This window comes from Moschus berezovskii, chromosome 11 (genome assembly GCF_049115385.1).
Source record: "Moschus berezovskii isolate FMDL1 chromosome 11, NW_MosBer_1.0, whole genome shotgun sequence".
In the NCBI taxonomy this organism is placed as follows: Eukaryota; Metazoa; Chordata; class Mammalia; order Artiodactyla; family Moschidae; genus Moschus; species Moschus berezovskii.
Window position 1 is genome coordinate 26138984 of NC_142470.1, and position 20643 is coordinate 26159626.

Genomic DNA, 20643 nt, shown 5'->3' on the forward strand with positions numbered 1-20643 from the left:
TATAAATCTATATAATGTTGGCTAAATCCTGAGCCTCAGGTTTCTCTATTTGCAACACGGGGTTTAAGATCTACTGCTAGGACTGCGGGAGAATTAAATGAAGTCATTCATTCAATGGTAATTACTCATTGCTTATACTGAGGTCCTACGTGAGTTGCTGGGAATTAAAGGGTGCACAGTAATGTATAAGAAAACATGTATCACAGTGCATAGCCACACAGGGTGCTTAGTAGATTTTTCTCAAAACATTTTTAGATGGAGAATTTTAATATGTACAAAAAAAGAGAGAATAATTCATTAAATTCCTCTGTACCTGTCACTCAGCTAAAATAATTGTCGTAATTATTAATTCATAGCCATCTTGTATTATCAGTGACTCCTCCCTGTCCTCCCAACCCCACACCAATGAAGTATTTTGAAGTAAATTCTCAATGCAGTAAAATTTTATCCATAAAATCTTAGCATATATTTCCAAAAGATAAAGGTCTTTTTATAGCATAATTACAATACCATTAGCACATTGAAAAATTGAACAATTATAATTTTACGTTATCAAGTGTCTAGTGTTCAGATATTCCTGATTTTCATATATATATATTTGAAAGCATTTAGCTAGCTCAAATCAGTATTCACACAAAGCCACACACTGAATCTATTTGATGTGTCATTTATTTGATCCATCATTTGTCCTGTATAATTTCCCACAGTCTGGTTTTTGCTGATTGCATCCCTATAGTATCTTTGAACATCTTCCTCTGAAATATCCTATTTGATTTTAAGTTTTAGATCTAGAGCTAGATCAAATTTATGTCTTATTTTATTTTTTGGCTGGGATAGTTCAGAATTGTGTACGTGTTTCCATCAGGAGGCACATTCTATCTCGTCTCTTTTTGTTACACTGGCTTGAACAGTGAGTTCAGGTATTGTTTCTCTGAACTAACCATTGTGGAGTTCCCTATTTGTTTTTTAACTGGATTTTAGCAGCCGTTTATGAGCACACTCAGATCTGTTATTTTATTATGAGTTGGACAATGGTGGGCTTTTAATTCTATCATTCCTTCACTGTTTTCTAAATTGGTCACACCATTTTCCATTACTACTCATTATGCTTGGAGGTTCTGATTTCTCTGCATCGTCACAAACACTTGCTGTGTTATAAGACACACACACACACACACACACACAAATGTAGTTTCTGAAAAAAAAAAAAGACTTGTATTATCATTACTTTTTGATTATATACATCCCTGTTGTGTGAAATGGTATCTCATTGTGACTCTGACTTGTGTTTCCTAGTGACCAATGATGTTGAGCATCTTTACATGTATTTTTTGGCCATTTATAACTTTGAAGAAATGTCTATAAAATCCTTTTCCCATTTGTTTTTCTACTGTTGAGTTGTAAGAGTTTTTTATTGTTTAAATCTATTCTGGATTCTAGACTTCTATTAGATCTATCAAGTCAAGTGTTAGTCACTCAGTTGTGTCTGACTCATGGACCACCAGGCTCCTTTGTCCATGGAATTCTCCAGGCTAAGAATTCTGGAGTGGGTTGCCATTTCATTCTGCAGGGGATCTTCCTGAGTCAGGGATTGAACTCACGTCTGCCGCTTGGCAGGTGAATTTTTTACCCCTGAACCACCTGGGAAGCCAGTTAGATATGATACTGCTCCGTAATTTTAATGTGCATTTATCTTACAATGAGCAAGATAGAACATTGTTTTCCTGTTTTAAGACCGATTGACTTTTTTTTTTTTTTTGTAAACTGTCTATTCATATCTGGCTCATTTTTCTATATTGTTTTTCTCTTTTTCTTCTCTGTCTAAAGTCTTTTATATGCTAGGTATATTAGCCACTTGTCTGTGATATAAGTGGCAAATACTTTTTTTTTTTTTCAGTTAAAAGTATTTTTATTGAAAAAGCACAAATGCAAAGAAATGAACAGAGGAAAATTTATGCGTCGAACCTGGACTGGTGGCAAATACTTTTTTTAATGTTTGTATGGCATGGTTTTCCGTACCAAAATTTTACTTTTATATAATCAAAACTTTTTTGTATTTTTAATCAAAATTAAAGAGATTTGTCTCACTTATAGAGGAATTGGCCCAAATCTTCATTTAGTATGTGTATAATTCTCTCTCTAAATATGGTTCACACTGTATGTATATTATATACATTCCTTTATATGTACATTTACGTATAGCTTCATGTATAAAATATATATAAGATAACTATTATAAAATATATTATAAGTATATATTAAATATATATATATATAAATATGCCTTGACACATAGTATTTTCTGAATGGGGATGAACGATGCTGTTAAATGCTGGCCTGAATATAGCAGTCTTGCAAATAACGATGTTCATTATCTGCTTTTCTTACGTCTTTGAGTGGGTAAACCAGCACGCTGCAGAGCAGAGGGGCTGACATAAGGAGCCCTGGCTTGAGTTTTGCTCTAACCCTTAATAGCTGTGTGATGCCCATCTCTTCTAATCCTACTTCCAACCTACAAAATCTGAAGGTAATAGTGAGGAGCAGTTGATATAACGACTGATTGTAATTGGCCAGGGACTAGCTTCATGTAAGGGAGCCTTGCTACAGTTTATAAAGATGAGGTCTTCTTCTTCCCTGCTCTTGATAGGCTGCTGTGGGCCAGACGCAGCCAAGGAAACCAACAGTGTACTCTGGCAGCCATGACATGGAGAATCTCATCTTGTCCTCTGAGCTGAAACATTTGATCTGATATAGAGATGCTTTCTTTTTTCCCTCCTCTAAAAGTCCCATAATGAGAGAGCCCTGGTTTTATGATGAGTGTTGCTACTGTGATTAGGCTTTGTGGAATGAGGGCTTCCCTGGTGGCTCAGGTGGTAAAGAATCTGCCAGCTAAGCAGGAGACCCAGGTTTGATCCCTGGGTTGGGCAGAATCCCCTGGAGGAGGGAATGGCAACCCACTCCAGTATTCTGGCCTGGAGAATTCCATGGACAGAGGAGCCTGGCAGGCTATAGTCCATGGGGTCGAAAAGAGTTGGACGTAACTGAGCGACTAACACTTTTTGTGGAATGCGTGGACCTCAGAACAGTCTCCTTTTTACTGGCATAGGGTGAATACAAAGCAAGGAGGACAGAACAGGAAGACAGCTATTATGGTTGATAACAGTGTTGTTTGCAAAAGTGATTTTGGAACAGTTGGGAAATGGATGGCACACTCTCTGATTATGAGATTGACTTCAGCAGGCTGTATCATGAAGGGAGACAGTGGCTTTCAACCATTGTGGGTTTCTGGGAAAGCTAAGGAGACAAAAAATAATCCACCAGAAGAAAATGAATAAGCCAGCTTCTTAATGCTAGCTTAGCTAAAACTCGTTCCTTGGAACATTTTACTCTTGTACTTGCCATGAACATAAGCCTGCTTTCAGAGATCTGAGGTTCCATAAATATTTGGACCACGCCATGAGCTCTGATTTAGGCCCTTCAAAGAAGATCTCTACCTAAAAATAGAAAGCTGAGGCAGGAAAAAAATCATGTCTTTTGGAGAGGTCAGCACATCTGTGAAGTGTTTTGCTATGGCAGGCTGTGGTCTCTGGTTTCATGGGAACATTGTCAGTGCTGGTGCGTCCAGAGCAAATGGAGCAAATAGCCTTGTATTCTCTCTCACAGTGAGCTTCCTCCTAGGGTGGATGGCAGAGGGCTGTGTTCTCTGGAGTGTCCTTTTCAGAGGTGGAATCCCTTGTCTCACTGACAGCTTTGTCTCTTTGTAAGCATAAGGACAAGAGATTCCTACCTGATCTTTATGTTTCCTCTAATGATGTCATCTGGTTGTGCAGAGTAGAAAACACATCTTCCTTTTGACTTTCTTCTTCCTTATCTTTTCCTTCCAATCAGTGACCAAGTCCTCTTCAGTTCAGTTCAGTTCAGTCGCTCAGTCGTGTCCGACTCTCCGCGACCCCATGAATTACAGCACGCCAGGCCTCCCTGTCTATCACCAACTCCCGGAGTACACTCAAACTCATGTCCACAGAGTCGGCGATGCCATCCAGCCATCTCATTCTCCATCGTCCCCTTCTCCTCCCGCCCCCAACCTTTCCCAGCATCAGAGTCTTTTCCAGTGAGTCAACTCGTCGCATGAGGTGGCCAAAGTATTGCAGTTTCAGCTTTAGCATCAGTCCCTCCAATGAACATCCAGGATTGATCTCCATCGTCCCCTTCTCCTCCCGCCCCAAACCTTTCCCAGCATCAGAGTCTTTTCCAGTGAGTCAACTCGTCGCATGAGGTGGCCAAAGTATTGCAGTTTCAGCTTTAGCATCAGTCCCTCCAATGAACATCCAGGATTGATCTCCTTTAGAATGGACTGGTTGGATCTCCTTGCAGTATAAGGGACTCTCAAGAGTCTTCTCCAACACCACAGTTCAAAAGCATCGATTCTTCGGCGATCAGCTTTCTTCACAGTCCAACTCTCACATCCATACATGACCACGGGAAAAACCATTGCCTTGACTAGACGGACCTTGGTTGGCAAAGTAACGTCTCTGCTTTTTAATATACTATCAAGGTTGGTCATAACTTTCCTTCCAAGGAGCAAGCGTCTTTTAATTTCATGGCTGCAATCAGCATCTGCAGTGATTCTATAGCCCAAAAAGCTAAAGTCTGACACTGTTTCCACTGTTTTTCCATCTATTTCCCATGAAATGATGGGACCAGATGCCATGATCTTTGTTTTCTGAATGTTGAGCTTCAAGCCAACCTTTTCACTCTGCTCTTTCACTTTCATCAAGAGGCTTTTGAGTTCCTCTTCACTTTCTGCCATAAGGGCAGTGTCATCTGCATATCTGAGGTTATTGATATTTCTCCCAGCAATCTTGATTCCAGCTTGTGCTTCTTCCAGCCCATCGTTCCTCATGATGTACTCTGCATATAAGTTAAATAAGCAAGGTGACAATATACAGCCTTGACGTACACCTTTTCCTATTTGGAACCAGTCTGTTGTTCCATGTCCAGTTCTAACTGTTGCTTCCTGACCTGCATACAGGTTTCTCAAGAGGCAGGTCAGGTGGTCTGGGATTCCCATCTCTTTCAGAATGTTCCACAGTTTATTGTGATCCACACAGTCAAAGGCTTTGGCATATTCAATGAAGCAGAAATAGATGTTTTTCTGGAACTCTCTTGCTTTCTCCATGATCCAGTGGATGTTGGCAATTTGATCTCTGGTGCCTCTGCCTTTTCTAAAACCTGCTTGAACATCTGGGAGTTCACGGTTTACATACTGCTGAAGCCTGGCTTGGAGAATTTTGAGCATGACTTTACTAGTGTGTGAGATGAGTGCAATTGTGCGGTAGTTTGAGCATTCTTTGGCATTCCCTTTCTTTGGGATTGGAATGAAGACTGACCTCTTCCAGTCCTGTGGCCACTGCTGAGTTTTCCAAATCTGCTGGCATATTGAGTACAGCACTTTCACAGTATCATCTTTCAAGACTTGAAATAGCTCAACTGGAATTCCATCACCTCCACTAGCTTTGTTCGTAGTGATGCTTTCTAAGGCCCACTTGACTTCACATTCCAAGATCTCTGGCTCTAGGTCAGTGATCACGTTATCGTGACTATCTTGGTCGTGAAGATCTTTTTTGTACAGTTCTTCTGTGTATTCCTGCCACCTCTTCTTAATATCTTCTGCTTCTGTTAGGTCCATACCATTTCTGTCCTTTATCGAGCCCATCTTTGCATGAAATGTTCCCTTGGAATCTCTAATTTTCTTGATTCTACTTTATTTGTTGTTCAGTCTCTAAGTCATGTTCGACTCTTTGCAACCCCATGAACTTCAGCATGCCAGCCTCCCCTGTCCTTCACTTGAGGAGCTTGCTTAAACTCATATCCAATGAGTCAGTGATGCCATCCAACCACGTCATCCTCTGTCACCCCCTTCTCCTCCTGCCTTCAATCTTTCCTGTCATCAAGGTCTTTTCCAATGAGTCAGCCCTTCACATCAGATGGCCAAAGTATTGGAGCTTCAGCTTCAGCATCAGTCCTTCCAATGAACATTCAGGACTGATTTCCTTGAGGATTGACTGGTTTAATCTCCTTGCTGTCCAAGGGACTCTCAAATTTTCTTCAGCACCATAGTTCAAGAGCATCAATTCTTTGGCGATCAACTTTCTTTATGGTCCAACTCTCACATCCATACATGACTACTGGAAAAACCATAGCTTTGACTATATGGCACTTTGTTGGCAAAGTGATATCTCTGCTTCTTAATATCTTGTCTAGATTTATCATAACTTCTTGAAAGAAGCAAGTGTCTTCTAATTTTGTCGCTATGGTCACCATCTGCAGTGATTTTGGAGCCCAAGGAAATAAAATCTGTCACTGTTTCCACTTTTTACCCTTCTATTTGGCATGAAGTGATGGCACTGAATGCTTTGATCTTAGTTTTTTGAATGTTGAGTTTTAAGCCAGCTTTTTCACTCTCCTCTTTCACCTTCCTTAAGAGACTCTTTAGTTCTTCTTCATTTTCTGCCATTAAAGTAGTATCACCTGCATGTCTGAGGTTAATGATATTTCTCTTGGCAGTCTTGATTCCAGTTTGTGAGTCTTCCAGCCTAGCATTTCGTATGATGTACTCTGCATATAAGTTAAATAAGCAGAGTGACAATATACAGCATTGATATTCTCCTTTTCTAATTCTGAACTAGTCCATTGTTCCTTGTCCAGTTCTAACTGTTCCTTCTTGTCCTGCATACAGGTTTCGCAGGAGGGCAGGTAAGGTGATCTGGTATTCCTATCTCTTTAAGAATTTTCCACAGTTTGTTGTGATCCACACAGTCAAAGCCTTTAGCATAGCAAATGAAGCAGAAATAGATGTTTTTTGGGATTCCCTTGCTTTTTCTATGATCCAGTGGATGTTGGCAATTTGATCTCTGATTCTTCTTGCTTTTTCTAAATCCAGCTTGAACATCTGGCAGTTCTATGTTCACATACTGCTGAAACCTAGGTTGGAGAATTTTGAGCATTACCTTGCTAGCATGTGAAATGAGTACAATTTTATGGTAATTTGAACATTCGTTGGCATTGCCTTCCTTTGGGATTGGAATGAAGACTGACCTTTTTCCAGTTCTGTGGCCACTGCTGAGTTTTCCAAATTTGCTGGCATATTGAGTGGAACACTTTCACAGGTATAAAATTCTTGAATTTGTCACCTCCTCTTTATACACACCACTGCTGTATGAGTTTGCGTCCTCCCAGCTCTTCTGTTGTAACCCTACCTCCTTGGCCCCAGTCATTCCTGCCAACAGTCTTCTATGCTGCTGTCAGTGGGGTCTTTCTAAGTTACAGTCACAAATACAGCCATGTCCACTTATTGATTAAGGTGATTTAGCAGTCTTATCTATAGGATCAAGTCCAGACTCTTTATTTTTTTTAAACATATTATTTTTTTGATGTGGACCATTTTTAAAGTCTTAAGTGAATTTTGTTAGAGTATTGCTTCTCTTTTATGTTTTGTTTTTTCTTGCCACAAGGCATGTGGGATCTTAGCTCCTCAACCAGGGATCCAGCCTGTACAACCTGCATCAGATGGCAAAGTCTTAGCCACTGGACCACCAGGGAAGTCCCATGTCTAGACTCTTTAGACTGATTCACAATTCTCTTTACAGTGTGACTTGTCCCCACCTTTTGATGCCCAATGTTGGGAATGTCCTTTGCCCTCATTGCTCAGCTCTGCTTAAACCTTTAACATTTACCTAAATAGAACCTCTGCTCTGATGCTTCTCCAGACAGAGGTCATTGGTTGTTCCCCAGTAACCCCAAGGATGCTTGACTCACTTTGGTCATAATACTACTGCCTATATTGGGTTATTGGATTATAATAAGGAAAAAAACCAGAAAGGGGTGGGAGGGCTATGTGTGAAGTAGATATAACGTGGGCTTTGGAGTTTATCAACCTGGGTTTATTTATTTATTTATTTATTTTTTTTATATCTAAAAAAGAATTTTATTAAAAAAGCACAAATGCAAAGAAATGAACAGAGGAAAATTTATGCGTCGAACCTGGACTGGTCACTTATGTTAATATACATGCTACAATTCCATGACTTTACCATTTGCTTATCTTGTGATCTTGGACTTAACTTCTCTGAGTGTTTATTTTCCTATATGGCTACTGTGTAGTGTTGAAAGGATGAAATCACATGATATATGCAAAAATTTGTTAGTACTTGGTTGGAACTCAGTACATGACAATCGCCTACCTTTTATTTGCATCATCAGCTCTGAGGAATCAGCATTGTATTGGATGATAGTCAAACTTATTATTTTCTCTCTGAGAAACAGTTTTGGTACATCTTGGTTAGAGTCAATACTAAAATAGCCTGTATTCTGGGCCAGTATAGACTTGAGTATCAAAGATTGGGAGTGTGTAGGAGACTGTTTGTGAAGGGAGGAAAGAGATGGCAGAGGAGCTTAGTTGTGTCAGGAAACTGATACTGCAATTAACATAAAAAGTTTTCCCTAAGTCGCTTTCTTCCCTTGTGGATGTACCTGAAACCCCATCCCATGAAGTGTAACTGTGTCTTTAAGATATTTATGCGACAAGGAGGTAATGATATCCTCTTGATTGTCCACATCCAAACGTGGGGAATAGAGCCTTCTCTAAAAGGAGTGAAACACGGGAGCATAGGAGGAAACCTCCATCTTTTGTAAGAGCTGACCTGAGCCCCAGTGATGTGTGGCTTGTGTATGAGGTGCTGAGCAGAGAGCTGTTCCTGAGTGTGCTTGACCAAGCCCTAGGGAACAGGAGAGATGAGCTATAAGCCAGGCAGCAAATAGCCTGCCACATCTGAACTGAGCATTTACAAGTGAAGAAGCCTCATGGTTGAGGCTGGAGATGCTTGTATTGCGTAAGTGATCTCAAATGCATTGCTTTTGGGGTATGGCATGCTATTATGAATGCTTCAGAAATAGAGAAATAGGCATTGGAAATTTATAAAAATTATATGGCAGCCTTTTCCAAAAAATGGATATATAAACCCATTTTTAAAAAACCAAAAACCTATTTTATGTTGAATTTCTTATAATCAAAAGGGGATAGTGTATTCTTTTTTATTCTGTTTTCTGTTTTGCTTTCCTTTTTTTTAATGGTATGTAGTCTTTCTTTTTTAATAAGATGACTTTTGTTTCATGTATTTTTTCTGATTGAGTCATGTGGCACGTGGGATCTCAGTTCCCCAACCAGGGATTGAATCCACACCCTCTGCGTTGGAGGCATGGCATCCCAACCCCTGGACTGCCAGGAAAGTCCCTCTGTTTTTGCTTTTAACATAGCCCATCATCCTGGAAAGGGCAGATTAAAAATAAGCTTGGCACGGCTTCTCCGAACAGGGCTCACGCCGTCTTGTGTTCCTTCCAGGGCCAGCGTGAACTCCCTCATCTCCCTTCCCAGCCAGCTCTCCACCACCTGGATCCACCATGGTGTTTGGTGAGTTTTTCCATCGCCCTGGACCAGACGAGGAACTTGTCAACTTGAACGTGGGGGGCTTTAAGCAGACGGTCGACCAGAGCACCCTCCTGCGCTTCCCTCACACCAGACTCGGGAAACTGCTCAGCTGCCATTCGGAAGAGGCCATCCTGGAACTGTGCGATGACTACAGCGTGGCGGATAAAGAGTACTACTTTGATCGCAACCCCTCGCTGTTCAGATACGTCTTGAACTTCTATTACACCGGGAAGCTGCACGTCATGGAGGAGCTGTGCGTGTTCTCGTTCTGCCAGGAGATTGAATACTGGGGCATCAACGAGCTCTTCCTGGATTCCTGCTGCAGTAATCGCTACCAGGAGCGCAAGGAGGAGAACCATGAGAAGGACTGGGACCAGAAGAGCAACGACGTGAGTACCGACTCCTCCTTCGAAGAGTCCTCTCTGTTCGAGAAGGAGCTGGAGAAGTTTGACAAGCTGCGATTCGGCCAGCTCCGGAAGAAGATCTGGATCCGGATGGAGAACCCAGCCTACTGCCTGTCGGCCAAGCTCATCGCCATCTCCTCCCTGAGCGTGGTGCTGGCCTCCATCGTGGCCATGTGCATCCACAGCATGTCGGAGTTCCAGAACGAGGACGGGGAGGTCGACGACCCCGTGCTGGAAGGCGTGGAGATCGCATGCATCGCCTGGTTCACGGGCGAGCTGGCCATCCGGCTGGTTACCGCTCCCTGTCAAAAGAAGTTCTGGAAGAACCCTCTGAACATAATTGACTTTGTGTCCATCGTTCCCTTTTATGCCACGTTGGCTGTAGACACCAAGGACGAAGAGAGTGAGGACATCGAGAACATGGGCAGAGTGGTCCAGATCCTCAGGCTCATGCGGATTTTCCGAATTCTGAAGCTCGCCCGGCATTCGGTGGGACTTCGGTCTCTCGGTGCCACACTGAGGCATAGCTACCACGAGGTTGGCCTGCTGCTTCTCTTCCTGTCGGTGGGCATCTCCATCTTTTCTGTGCTTATCTACTCCGTGGAGAAAGACGACCACACCTCCAGCCTCACCAGCATCCCCGTCTGCTGGTGGTGGGCCACCATCAGCATGACGACCGTGGGCTATGGAGACACACACCCGGTCACCTTGGTGGGCAAGCTGATCGCCAGCACGTGCATCATCTGTGGCATCTTGGTGGTGGCCCTTCCCATCACCATTATCTTCAACAAGTTCTCCAAGTACTACCAGAAGCAAAAGGACATTGATGTGGACCAGTGTAGTGAGGACCCGCCAGAGAAGTGTCAGGAGCTCCCTTACTTTAACATTAGAGACATTTATGCCCAGCGGATGCACGCCTTCATCACCAGTCTCTCTTCGGTGGGAATCGTGGTGAGCGACCCCGACTCCACAGATGCTTCAAGCATTGAAGACAACGAGGATGTTTTTAACACAGCATCCTTGGAGAATTGTCCCCCAACGTGAGCAGGGACCTTTGTGCCTGGACCTCGTGTCCCTTCCCAATGTTAGGTTAACACAGCTTTATCAACCTCAATGGGTTCGTTAAAATCATTTACTTCTCAGGGTGTACTCTTCAGCCATAGTTGGACATTTCATCGCTCTGAAATGATAGAAACGTCTTTATTTTTCTCAGTGAGGCGAATGAAATGCCTTGCTCTGAAATTTATTTTTTACAAGAGAGTTGTGATATGATTTTGATTTTGCAAAAAAAAAAAAAATATGGTATGTGGTATTGGGTGGGATTTCTTGCTCCGGCTTCTGTATCATTCTGTGTTTATCATTTACTCACATTGAGCTAACTGACAAGTAGAATCAAAGGCCCAGATGGAGGCTACATGCATGTAAGATCCACAAAATGAGACAATGCATGTCAATCCATGTTCCCATTCTAGACATGGACAATAGGAGCCTAATAAATTGCCTAATTCAGTACAGAGAATGTCTTGGTGGTATGTTTTTATGTAAAGTAACTATATTTCAATACGTTCACAATCGACTTGGTGGGAAAATGCTCTTTTTAGCACACCAAGAGCCCTTTCTGTATGTTTTTGAATTTTGGATATACATCATTTCAGTGGGCTAGTTCTTCTGTTCAGTAGAGTTGGTGGAGGTTGGCAGGTGGAAGGGTCATGTTCATGATTAAATCACACTTTCCAGTGTAACCTGGTTACGCATGTACACGTTTAGGACATACTCAAATTGGGTACATGTGTCCCTACAGATCTGTTTCCAGTATTTATTTTCTGATTTCAACTGCTAGAATAAAACCTCATTACCTGAAAATTGTGGAGCAGAGTAAACCTACACTTTCACAGACAGAGATAACGTTCAGTGACTGAAAGGAAAGAGAAATGCTATACAAACCCACAGATGTGACTCACTGTGGCCAGAGGAGTGAGACTTATATCACTGAACACGGCTATGCCAGCAGCTGTGAAATGAGCCAACATTTAAAAATAGCCTGAGAGGCAGTCATGTCCACCTCTTATGTTTCTACCCTTCGTAACGGGAGAAGACATATTAATACATAGTCATTTCCAGAGCAGTGACAGCAGTTCTATCCAATGTGGAAAAAATGTAGCTAAAATCTTAATTTTGGAGATGCATGGCTTCCCTGGTGGCTCAGACAGTAAAGAATCTGCCTGCAATGAGGGAGACCTGGGTTCGATCCCTGTTGGGACGATTCCCTGGAGGAGAGCATGGCAGTCCACTCCAGTATCCTTGCCTAGAGAATCCCCGTGGACAGAGGCACCTGGGGGCTACAGTCCATGCACTTGCAGAGTCGGACACAACTGAGCAAGTAAGCACTACCAATGGTGACTCTAACTCATGCTGTCAGATTGGGTTCTTTCCGTGAGATCTTCTAAATGAAGGAGCTGCCTGATTTATAATCCAACTTTTTAAGTTTGCAGATGGATTTTGTTGAAAGAAGGTTGTTCTCTCTAGGTTATCTGATGAAGATAATTTTTTGACTCACCACTCCTGCTGTTTCCTTGACTTTTGAGATGGTTACAACTAACAGGGTTTATGTTCAGTTCAGTTCAGTTCAGTCGCTCAGTCGTGTCCGACTCTTTGCAACCCCATGAATCATAAAACGCCAGGCCTCCCTGTCCATCACCAACTCCTGGAGTTCACTCAAACTCATGTCCATCGAGTCAGTGATGCCATCCAGCCATCTCATTCTCTGTCGTCCCCGTCTCCTCCCACCCCCAATCCCTCCCAGCATCAGACTCTTTTCCAGTGAGTCAACTCGTTGCATGAGGTGGCCAAAGTATTGGAGTTTCTGCTTTAGCATCAGTCCTTCCAATGAACACCCAGGATTGATCTCCTTTAGAATGGACTGGTTGGATATCCTTGCAGTCCAAGGGACTCTCAAGAGTCTTCTCCAGCACCACAGTTCAAAAGCATCAATTCTTCGGCGATCAGCTTTCTTCACAGTCCAACTCTCACATCCATACATGACTACGGGAAAAACCATAGCCTTGACTAGACGGACCTTTGTTGGCAAAGTAATGTTCTGCTTTTTAATATGCTATCTAGGTTGGTCATAACTTTCCTTCCAAGGAGTAAGCATCTTTTAATTTCCTGGTTGCAGTCAGCATCTGCAGTGATTTTGGAGCCCACAAAATAAAGTCTGACACCGTTTCCACTGTTTCCCCATTTATTTCCCATGAAGTGATGGGACCAGATGCCATGACCTTCGTTTTCTGAATGTTGAGCTTCAAGCCAAACTTTTCACTCTCCTCTTTCACTTTCATCAAGAGGCCTTTGAGTTCCTCTTCACTTTCTGCCATAAGGGTGGTGTCATCTGCATATCTGAGGTTATTGATATTTCTCCCGGAAATCTTGATTCCAGCTTGTGCTTCTTCCAGCCCAGCATTCCTCATGATGTACTCTGCATATAAATTAAATAAGCAGGATAGTCACTTTTAAGTCTGAAGGCGTATTACATGTATCTGTGTCATCTCCTGAGACTTCCCTGGTGGCTTAGTTGGTAAAGAATACATCTTCAATGCAGAAGACCCGGGTTTGATCCCTGGGTTGGGAAGATCCCCTGGAGAAGGGAAAGGCTACTCACTCCAGTATTCTTGCCTGGAGAATTACATGGACAAAGGAATCTGGTGGGTCCATGGGGCCTGCCCATTTGAAGAAATGTTTCTTTTTCTCCAAATGGCTTTGATGTTGGCATAATTATGTTGACTTTGAGGCATGGCAATAGGATTTGGCACCCAGTTTTATTTAAGACTTCCCAAATAGTAATGAAGTAATTGAAGATTGCTTAAATAGTAATAGCAGTAAAAGTGAAGTCACTCAGTTGTGTCCGACTCTTTGCGACCCCATGGATTGCAGCCTAAGTGGCTCCTCTGTCCATGGGATTTTCCAGGCAAGAATACTGGAGTGGGTTGCTATTTCCTTCTCCAAATAATAGCAGTAGTCATAGTAATAGCAATAGTAGTGGTAATAAACAGCAACGGCAATAATAATAATAAGCTACTATGTAAAGGCTTTATCTATATAATCTCATTTATTCCTTACAACATCCCTAGCAGCGAGGTTTGATTAATGTAGGATCTGGGGGATGGGGGAGAGCAGGGAGGGGGTAGGGAGTGAGTGTTTTAATAGCGACAGAGTTTCAGTGTAGGAAAAGTTCAGGAGATGGGTGATGGTGAGAATTGCACAATCACGTGAATGTGTTTAGTGCTACTGTACAGTTAAATGTGGTTAAAATAGTATATTTTCTGTTATGTGACTTTTCAGTTCAGTTCAGTTCAGTCGCTCAGTCGTGTCCGACTCTTTGCGCCCCATGAATCACAGCCCACAATTAAAAAATGAGGACACAGGTCATAGGAAAATGGCTCGAGTTCTCATGGCAAGTAACAGACTTGGGCTCAGAACCCTGGGAGCCAGATTCTGGAGCCTGTTGCTTGAACCCTGCACTTCACTGCCTTCTGCTGCGCTGGGTTCAGGAGTGGATTTAAGAATGCGTCAGGGCCATGTTCATCTGAAGAGGCAAAAAGCAGCAAACTCTGTCAGATGTTGCTTTTTCAGTACGTGAACAGAAAGGGAAAATACTGGCACATGTACCTTCCTCCTCCCGACTCACAGAGTTGACACAGTTGTTGACAGAGCAGGGTTTTCTAGAAGCTGGAGCAGCCTCTGAGGGTCCTTCCCTGATCCTGCCTGGTGGACGCAGTGGGAAATTTATGGTTCTGTAAGAATCCACAGCATCTCCCAATTAGTCGGTCCTTAAGAAGAGCTTTCTTTTTCTTCTTCTTCTTTTTTTTTTTTACTCTTGAGTTCTTACAACCTGTAAAGGACTTGTGTTTCTGCCTGTTGTTGTTTGGTCACTTGGTCGTGTCTGACTCTGTGAGCCCATGGACTGCAGCTTGCCAGGCCTCCCTGTCCCTCACCGTCTCCTGGAGTTCGCCCAAGTTCATGTCCATTGAATCGGTGATGCTGTCCAGCCATCTCCACTGGTATCATGCGTTAATTCCTAGGGTGGCTGGCCAGAGCACGTGATGGCGTGTGCAGTGAGTGGTGGGCTTTGCCAGCTGGAACTCTCTTTCCCGGAGCCTCACCTCAATCTCTGCTGTGCTCTTCAGTTGAAATTTGTGCCACATCGTTAAGGCTCTACAACAGAGCTGCAGACTCTTCTTGGGTTTATGCCTCTCTCAGCTTTCCTGCAATGCATGCAGGTCACCTGTTGGTCATCCCCACGTGGTGAGATGGGGGTTCCTTCTTGAGGGAGGAGCTGAGTCAGTGGCTGAATGCCCACTGCATAGGGGTTCTGGAGGTGGAGTGGATGCTGAGGGCAGAGGAGGAAGCCAGGCAACCTGCCCTAACCGGCATGGCTTCTCTTGGAGTTGATCAGTCCCAGCCACTGGGGTTCATTTGTTCCAGGGGAACCAGACAACCTCGCAGAATTTTGTCTTCTTGGTCTTTCAAACTCCTGTCCTTACCCTGTGGCCACTTCCTCCATTTCCTTGGATTTGTTGTATCATTCTCAACAGCAGTTCCTGTGTTGCTTTGGAATGTCCTTGGAGCACCCAAGGACCTATCCCACCAGGTATGGTTTCCTCCCTGCCAGTCCTTCCCCTTTGGAAATAGTTTTAGTTTCTTGTATCTCCACTCAGCATGACCTGAGTGCTTACTGGGGTGTGTGCTCAGGGCAGGCACTGAAAATATAAGAATGAGACACAGTCATTGACCTCAGGAAGTCTTTAAAAGGCTGATGAGAGTTGGATAAATCCATGGACTTGCATGTGTGTGTGTATGTGAGAGAGAGAGAGAGAGAAGGAAGGCTTCCTGGAGGAGGTGACATCCTCTGTTGTGGATCATTGGTCTCAGATCGTGGTGAGTTCAGTTCAGTCTTAAGGATAAAAACTTCACTGATTGAGGACAGGTCCTGGTCACAGACATGGCTAATCTCTACCTTCAGGGCTTCTTTCCCCACCCCTGCTGACCACCCCTCTTTAGTTAAAGGATCTTCTGCCTTTAGTTGTAATGATCCCCCCTTTTTTTACTGTGGGTGTTTAGCAATGCCCATATAGGTGGACTTTGTGTCTTTGCTTGCTTGTCCTCTTTTTGTTTTGTTTGCTGTTACCAGCAATATTTGGTCACAGTTGCTTTTGTATGTGACCGAGCTCATCCTCCTGTGTTGATCTGATATTTAACTTAGAGTTTTGGGGTCACTTGGTATTGTCCCCATCTAGAGGATCAAGATGAGTCATTGCCTTGGGACTTCCTTGCTCTGAGACCCATTTTCTATTTTATAGAGATTGATTTATGTTATTGAAGAAGGTTTTCTAACGTCCAGAAAGGGATGATTCATGCTATTATTTTGACCTAGAATAATAGCAGTTTCAATATGGTTCAATTTAAGGTTAAAGGTTTGCCTTGTGTTAGCAAAAAGGAATTTCTCAAGTTCTTAGGCAAACTCTGTAGCTGGTCCCATCTGTATGTCTAGTTTAAGGAAGAAGTGGGCATCAGGAGGGGCTTCCCAGGCACTGTTAGTGATAAAGAACCTGCCTACCAATGCAGGAGACAAGGGTTTGATCCCTGGGTCAGGAAGATCCCCTGGAGAAGGGCATGAATACTCCAGTATTCTTGTCTGGAGAATCCCATGGACAGGGAAGCCTGGTGGGCTATAGTCCATGGGGTTGCAAAGAGTCGGACATGACTGATTGCATGCCCGGGTCACCTGGGAAGCCCATCATGTAGCTGTAGTAGTAGCAGTAGTTTAGTCGCTAAGTTGTGTCCGAATCTTGTGACCCCACGGACTGTAGCCTGCCAGGCTCCTCTGTCCATGGGGTTCTCCAGGCAAGAATGCTGGAGTGGTTTGCTATTACCTTCTCCAGGGGATCTTCCTGACCCAGGAATCGAACCCTGGTCTCCTGCATGGTGAGCCTGCTATTCAGCTTCTGCTATTATCGAAACATTTCCTCTTCCTCAACTCATTTCGTCTTCTCCCCAGGTTATTCTGAAGAAACTGTCAGTCATATCATTGAATCTATAAGTATTTTAATATATTTACAATAATAATTTTTTTTCTAAACCTAACTGCAGTGCCATTAGAAAAACTTGAAAATAATTTCTCAGTACTCTGAATGATACAGTCTTAGAAGATATTGCAGAGCCATTACTTTCCAGTTTCCTGGCATTTTTGAACACGTAGTTCAGGTAAGAATTTCTACAAATCATGGCTAAAAGAGTCACAGGAAAGCAAGGAACCTCAAGAAGTAATTGAAGTGACTTCTGCTTAGACCTGCAAATTATCTGAGACACACAACTCTTTCCTCCAGATTTAAAAATCTCCAGAGGCTCAGCGAACACACCTTACAGCTTACATTTATTTATTTTTCTAGTTTAACTCATTCTTTTATTTGAAGAATATTTAGCATGAGACACTTCTCTTACATTTAATGTTACAGCTTATAGGTAAATGTTGCCAACATGGTGGCTCAGATGGTAAAGAATCTGCCTGTAATGGAGGAGACCCGAACTTGACCCCCGGGTTAGGAAAATCCCCTAGAGAGGGGCATGGCTACGCACTCCAGTATTGTTGCCTGGGAAATCCCATGGACAGAGGAGCCTGGCGGGCTACAGTCCATGGGGTCGCAAAAGAGTGAGCAACTAACACTTTCAACACTTGCCAACAGCAGTTTCAAGTTCTTTCATCCTTGTTTCACTCTCCCTAAAGGTGCAACCAGCTACAGCGGCCCCTGCGTAAGGACTGTGTCTGAGCTATTCAGTTTCCATCCTGAGTTCTCTTCTTAAAAATCTCTAAACTCATCCTGAGTTCTCTAAAGAATCCCGGTTTTGAAAACTTAACTCAGTTTTTTTCCAGGAAGGTAAGAGAAGAAGATAAAACATTTATTAGGTGTTACTCAATTTGGACAACAGTCAAATGAAGAAAGGTATTTTAGTAGAGAGCTTAAACGACTTTCTCAAGAGTGATAGTTTCCTGAGGCTGCGGTGACAAATCGTCACCAACTGGGTGACTTAAAACAATAGAAATTGATTCTGTCCCAGTTCTGGAGGCCAGAAATTTGAACTGAGTCTAAAGGAGGCTAAAATTGAGGTGCTGGCAGAGCTGCTTCCTCTGGAGGCCCTGGGCTTGGGAAAGTGGGGATCAATACTGTGCCTCTTCCACAGATGGCCGCCTGCATCCCTCAGCTTGTGGGTGTACCACTCCAGCCTCTGCCGGTGTGATCACATTGCCTCCTCTTCTGTGTCACACTTCTCTCTGCCTCCCTTTTATAAGGACGCTTGTGATTACAGAGCTTCCCTTGTGGCTCAGCTGGTAAAGAATCTGCCTGCAGTGCGGGAGAACTGGGTTCGATCCCTGGTTTGGGAAGATTCCCTGGAGAAGGGAAAGGCTACCCACTCTGGTATTCTGGCCTGGAAAATTCCATATAGTCCATGGGATCACAAATAATCGGCCACAGTTGAGCGAGTTTCACTTTGTGATTGCTGTTAGAATCCACTCAGATAATTCAGGGTAATCTCCCCATGTCAAGATCTCCAGTTTAACCAAAGCTGGAAGTACCTTTCCCTGTAAAGGTAACAGTTCCAGCTGCCAGGAATGAGGCCCTGGATATCTTCCAGGGCCCATTTCAGCCTGCTATACCAAAGTTACACTGTTACTAAGAAGCTTTCATTTTATTTATTTATTTATGGCTGCGCTGGGTCTTTGTTTTTTTTTTTGCTCAGACTTTCTCAAGTGGTGGCCAGCAGAGGCTACTCTTCCTTGTGGTGCATGGGCTTCTCATTGTGGTGGCTTTTCTTGTTGTGGAGCACAGACGCTAGGCACAAGGACTTCAGTAGTTGCAGCTGGTGGGCTCTAGAGCACGAACTCAGTTATTATTATTTGCTCCACGGCATGTGTAATCTTCCCAGACCAGGAATTGAACCTATATCCCCTGTATTGGCAGGTGGACTTTGTTATCCACTGTGTCACCAGAGAAGTCCAAGAAGCCTTCATTTCAATCATGTGCTAATATCAATAATCTTATTGGTTTGGAGAAAGGAACATTGGGTAAGAACATGCGTTTTGGCATCTGATAAGCTTGAGCTCTAATCCTAGCCTGGTCTGTAATCATAGACAAGGTCTTTAACCTCTCTTGAGTCTCATCTTTTCATCTATGCTTGGGGTTGATACCGATCTTCTCAGAGAGATAGTATAAGGATTAAATTGGCTAGTCAATGTAAACTTTTTGGTGCAGTGCCTGGCATATAGGATACAATCTGTAAATGGTCTTCCATGTTATTTTAGTGCAAGACATCTTTTGATTTATCTCAAGTGGAACCCAGGCAGGACCTGGTATTTTCTGTCTGATGTACATTAATGAAACCAAACACATGAATGAAATCAAAACACCTGTAAGACATTTACAAGTGTCAGTAGAAAAATAATTTATGAAGTAGCATTGTGTGAAAAGACACTGAAGCTAATACAAAATCAGGAAATAGAAATCGAAAACAGAGGAATCACATTTAATGTTAGGTCAACTTTTAAGTAGATGGTAAGGGCTTTTGGAAAACAGAAAATGTCATTGAGATGTAACGAACTTGAACATGGAAAAAAGCACTGGACCTGGAGTCAGAGTACCCTTTGTTTACATCCAGATCTGCTGATTTCTTTCTGAATGGACTTGGAAAGCCACTTCACCTCTCTAAGCCTCTGTGTCTTAACATATGAAAAGGGAACAAGATCATGGTTGTGAGGATGTAAAATTCTTCATGCATGTTCCACAAACACTGCATAATAAGAAGCTATCATGAGGCTTTTTTTATAAGCAAGGCAGAGAAGCAACTACACATGGTGTCTATCTATGATGGACTTTACTGCCTCATTAAAAAAAAATAAATGAACATGGCTCCTGAAGCTTTGTGCAGCTTTATTTCAACACAGCTCTCTTTTCAAGTGAATCCTGCAAGCTACCAATGTGAGTATATTTATTGTGAAGTTACATGGTGCTTTAAGACCAGATGTATGAAGCACGCAGACAGCTCTTTTTCCAGTAGAAATTATCTGATGAAATTGCGCCTTGTCTGCAGCAGGCAAACCGGATCTATTCCCATTGGAGTAGGGAGCACGTGCTGTGGTATTTATAAACTGTAAAAGATGTTTGTCAGCATGCACAGCACATACTTTCATCCCTGAGTACTGGCAAGAAACAGCCTCATTGTTTCTGAAGAGCTAATGATGGATTCATAAATTCTGTCAACAGAGTTATTGCTGCATGGGATTCTCTCCATGGATGGAAATGATTCTAGGACACGCAGTTCTGATTGTGGACTGAATTAAGTACAAGGACCCAGATCAGACTCTTGGCCCACTCTTCCCTGGATCAATCCCAGCAGATTCCAGAAGCAAGGGAAGAGTCATAGTATAGAGTCCTTGGTGACATAGAGAAGATGGATCATGGAAGGTCAGTTCACTTACAGTCTTCATCTTCATCCCTGCCATTTCCCAGCAAGAGAAAGCTTTCAGAACCATCTCAGATATATTTTGCTGCCATGCTGGGGGGTGGGATCTGCAAAGACCAGGACATTTGAATGCTTTTCAGGTTGTCAAGGGGGTTGGCTCTGTTAGGATAGGGGCAAGAGTGGTTCACAGTTTCTATACTTTTTGTCTCCTGGCCAACCCAGCTGCCTAGCTCATGAAAG

The 20643-nt window shown here is 43.0% G+C and overlaps 1 protein-coding gene across 2 annotated transcripts in view; it reads left to right on the forward strand.

Annotated features, from left to right (window-relative positions):
• Positions 1-20643, forward strand: part of KCNS3 (potassium voltage-gated channel modifier subfamily S member 3) — a 93070-nt gene that overhangs the window by 41639 nt on the left and 30788 nt on the right. Inside the window, exon 4 of one of the 2 annotated variants that reach the window (XM_055400449.2) lies at positions 9401-11908. The exons of the other annotated variant lie outside the window; for it this stretch is intronic. Within the exon in view, the coding sequence (XP_055256424.2) occupies positions 9460-10935 (1476 nt within the window). The 5' untranslated portion in view covers positions 9401-9459 and the 3' untranslated portion in view covers positions 10936-11908. Of the gene's footprint in view, positions 1-9400; positions 11909-20643 lie in introns of those variants that run through there. 2 annotated transcript variants of the gene reach the window in all.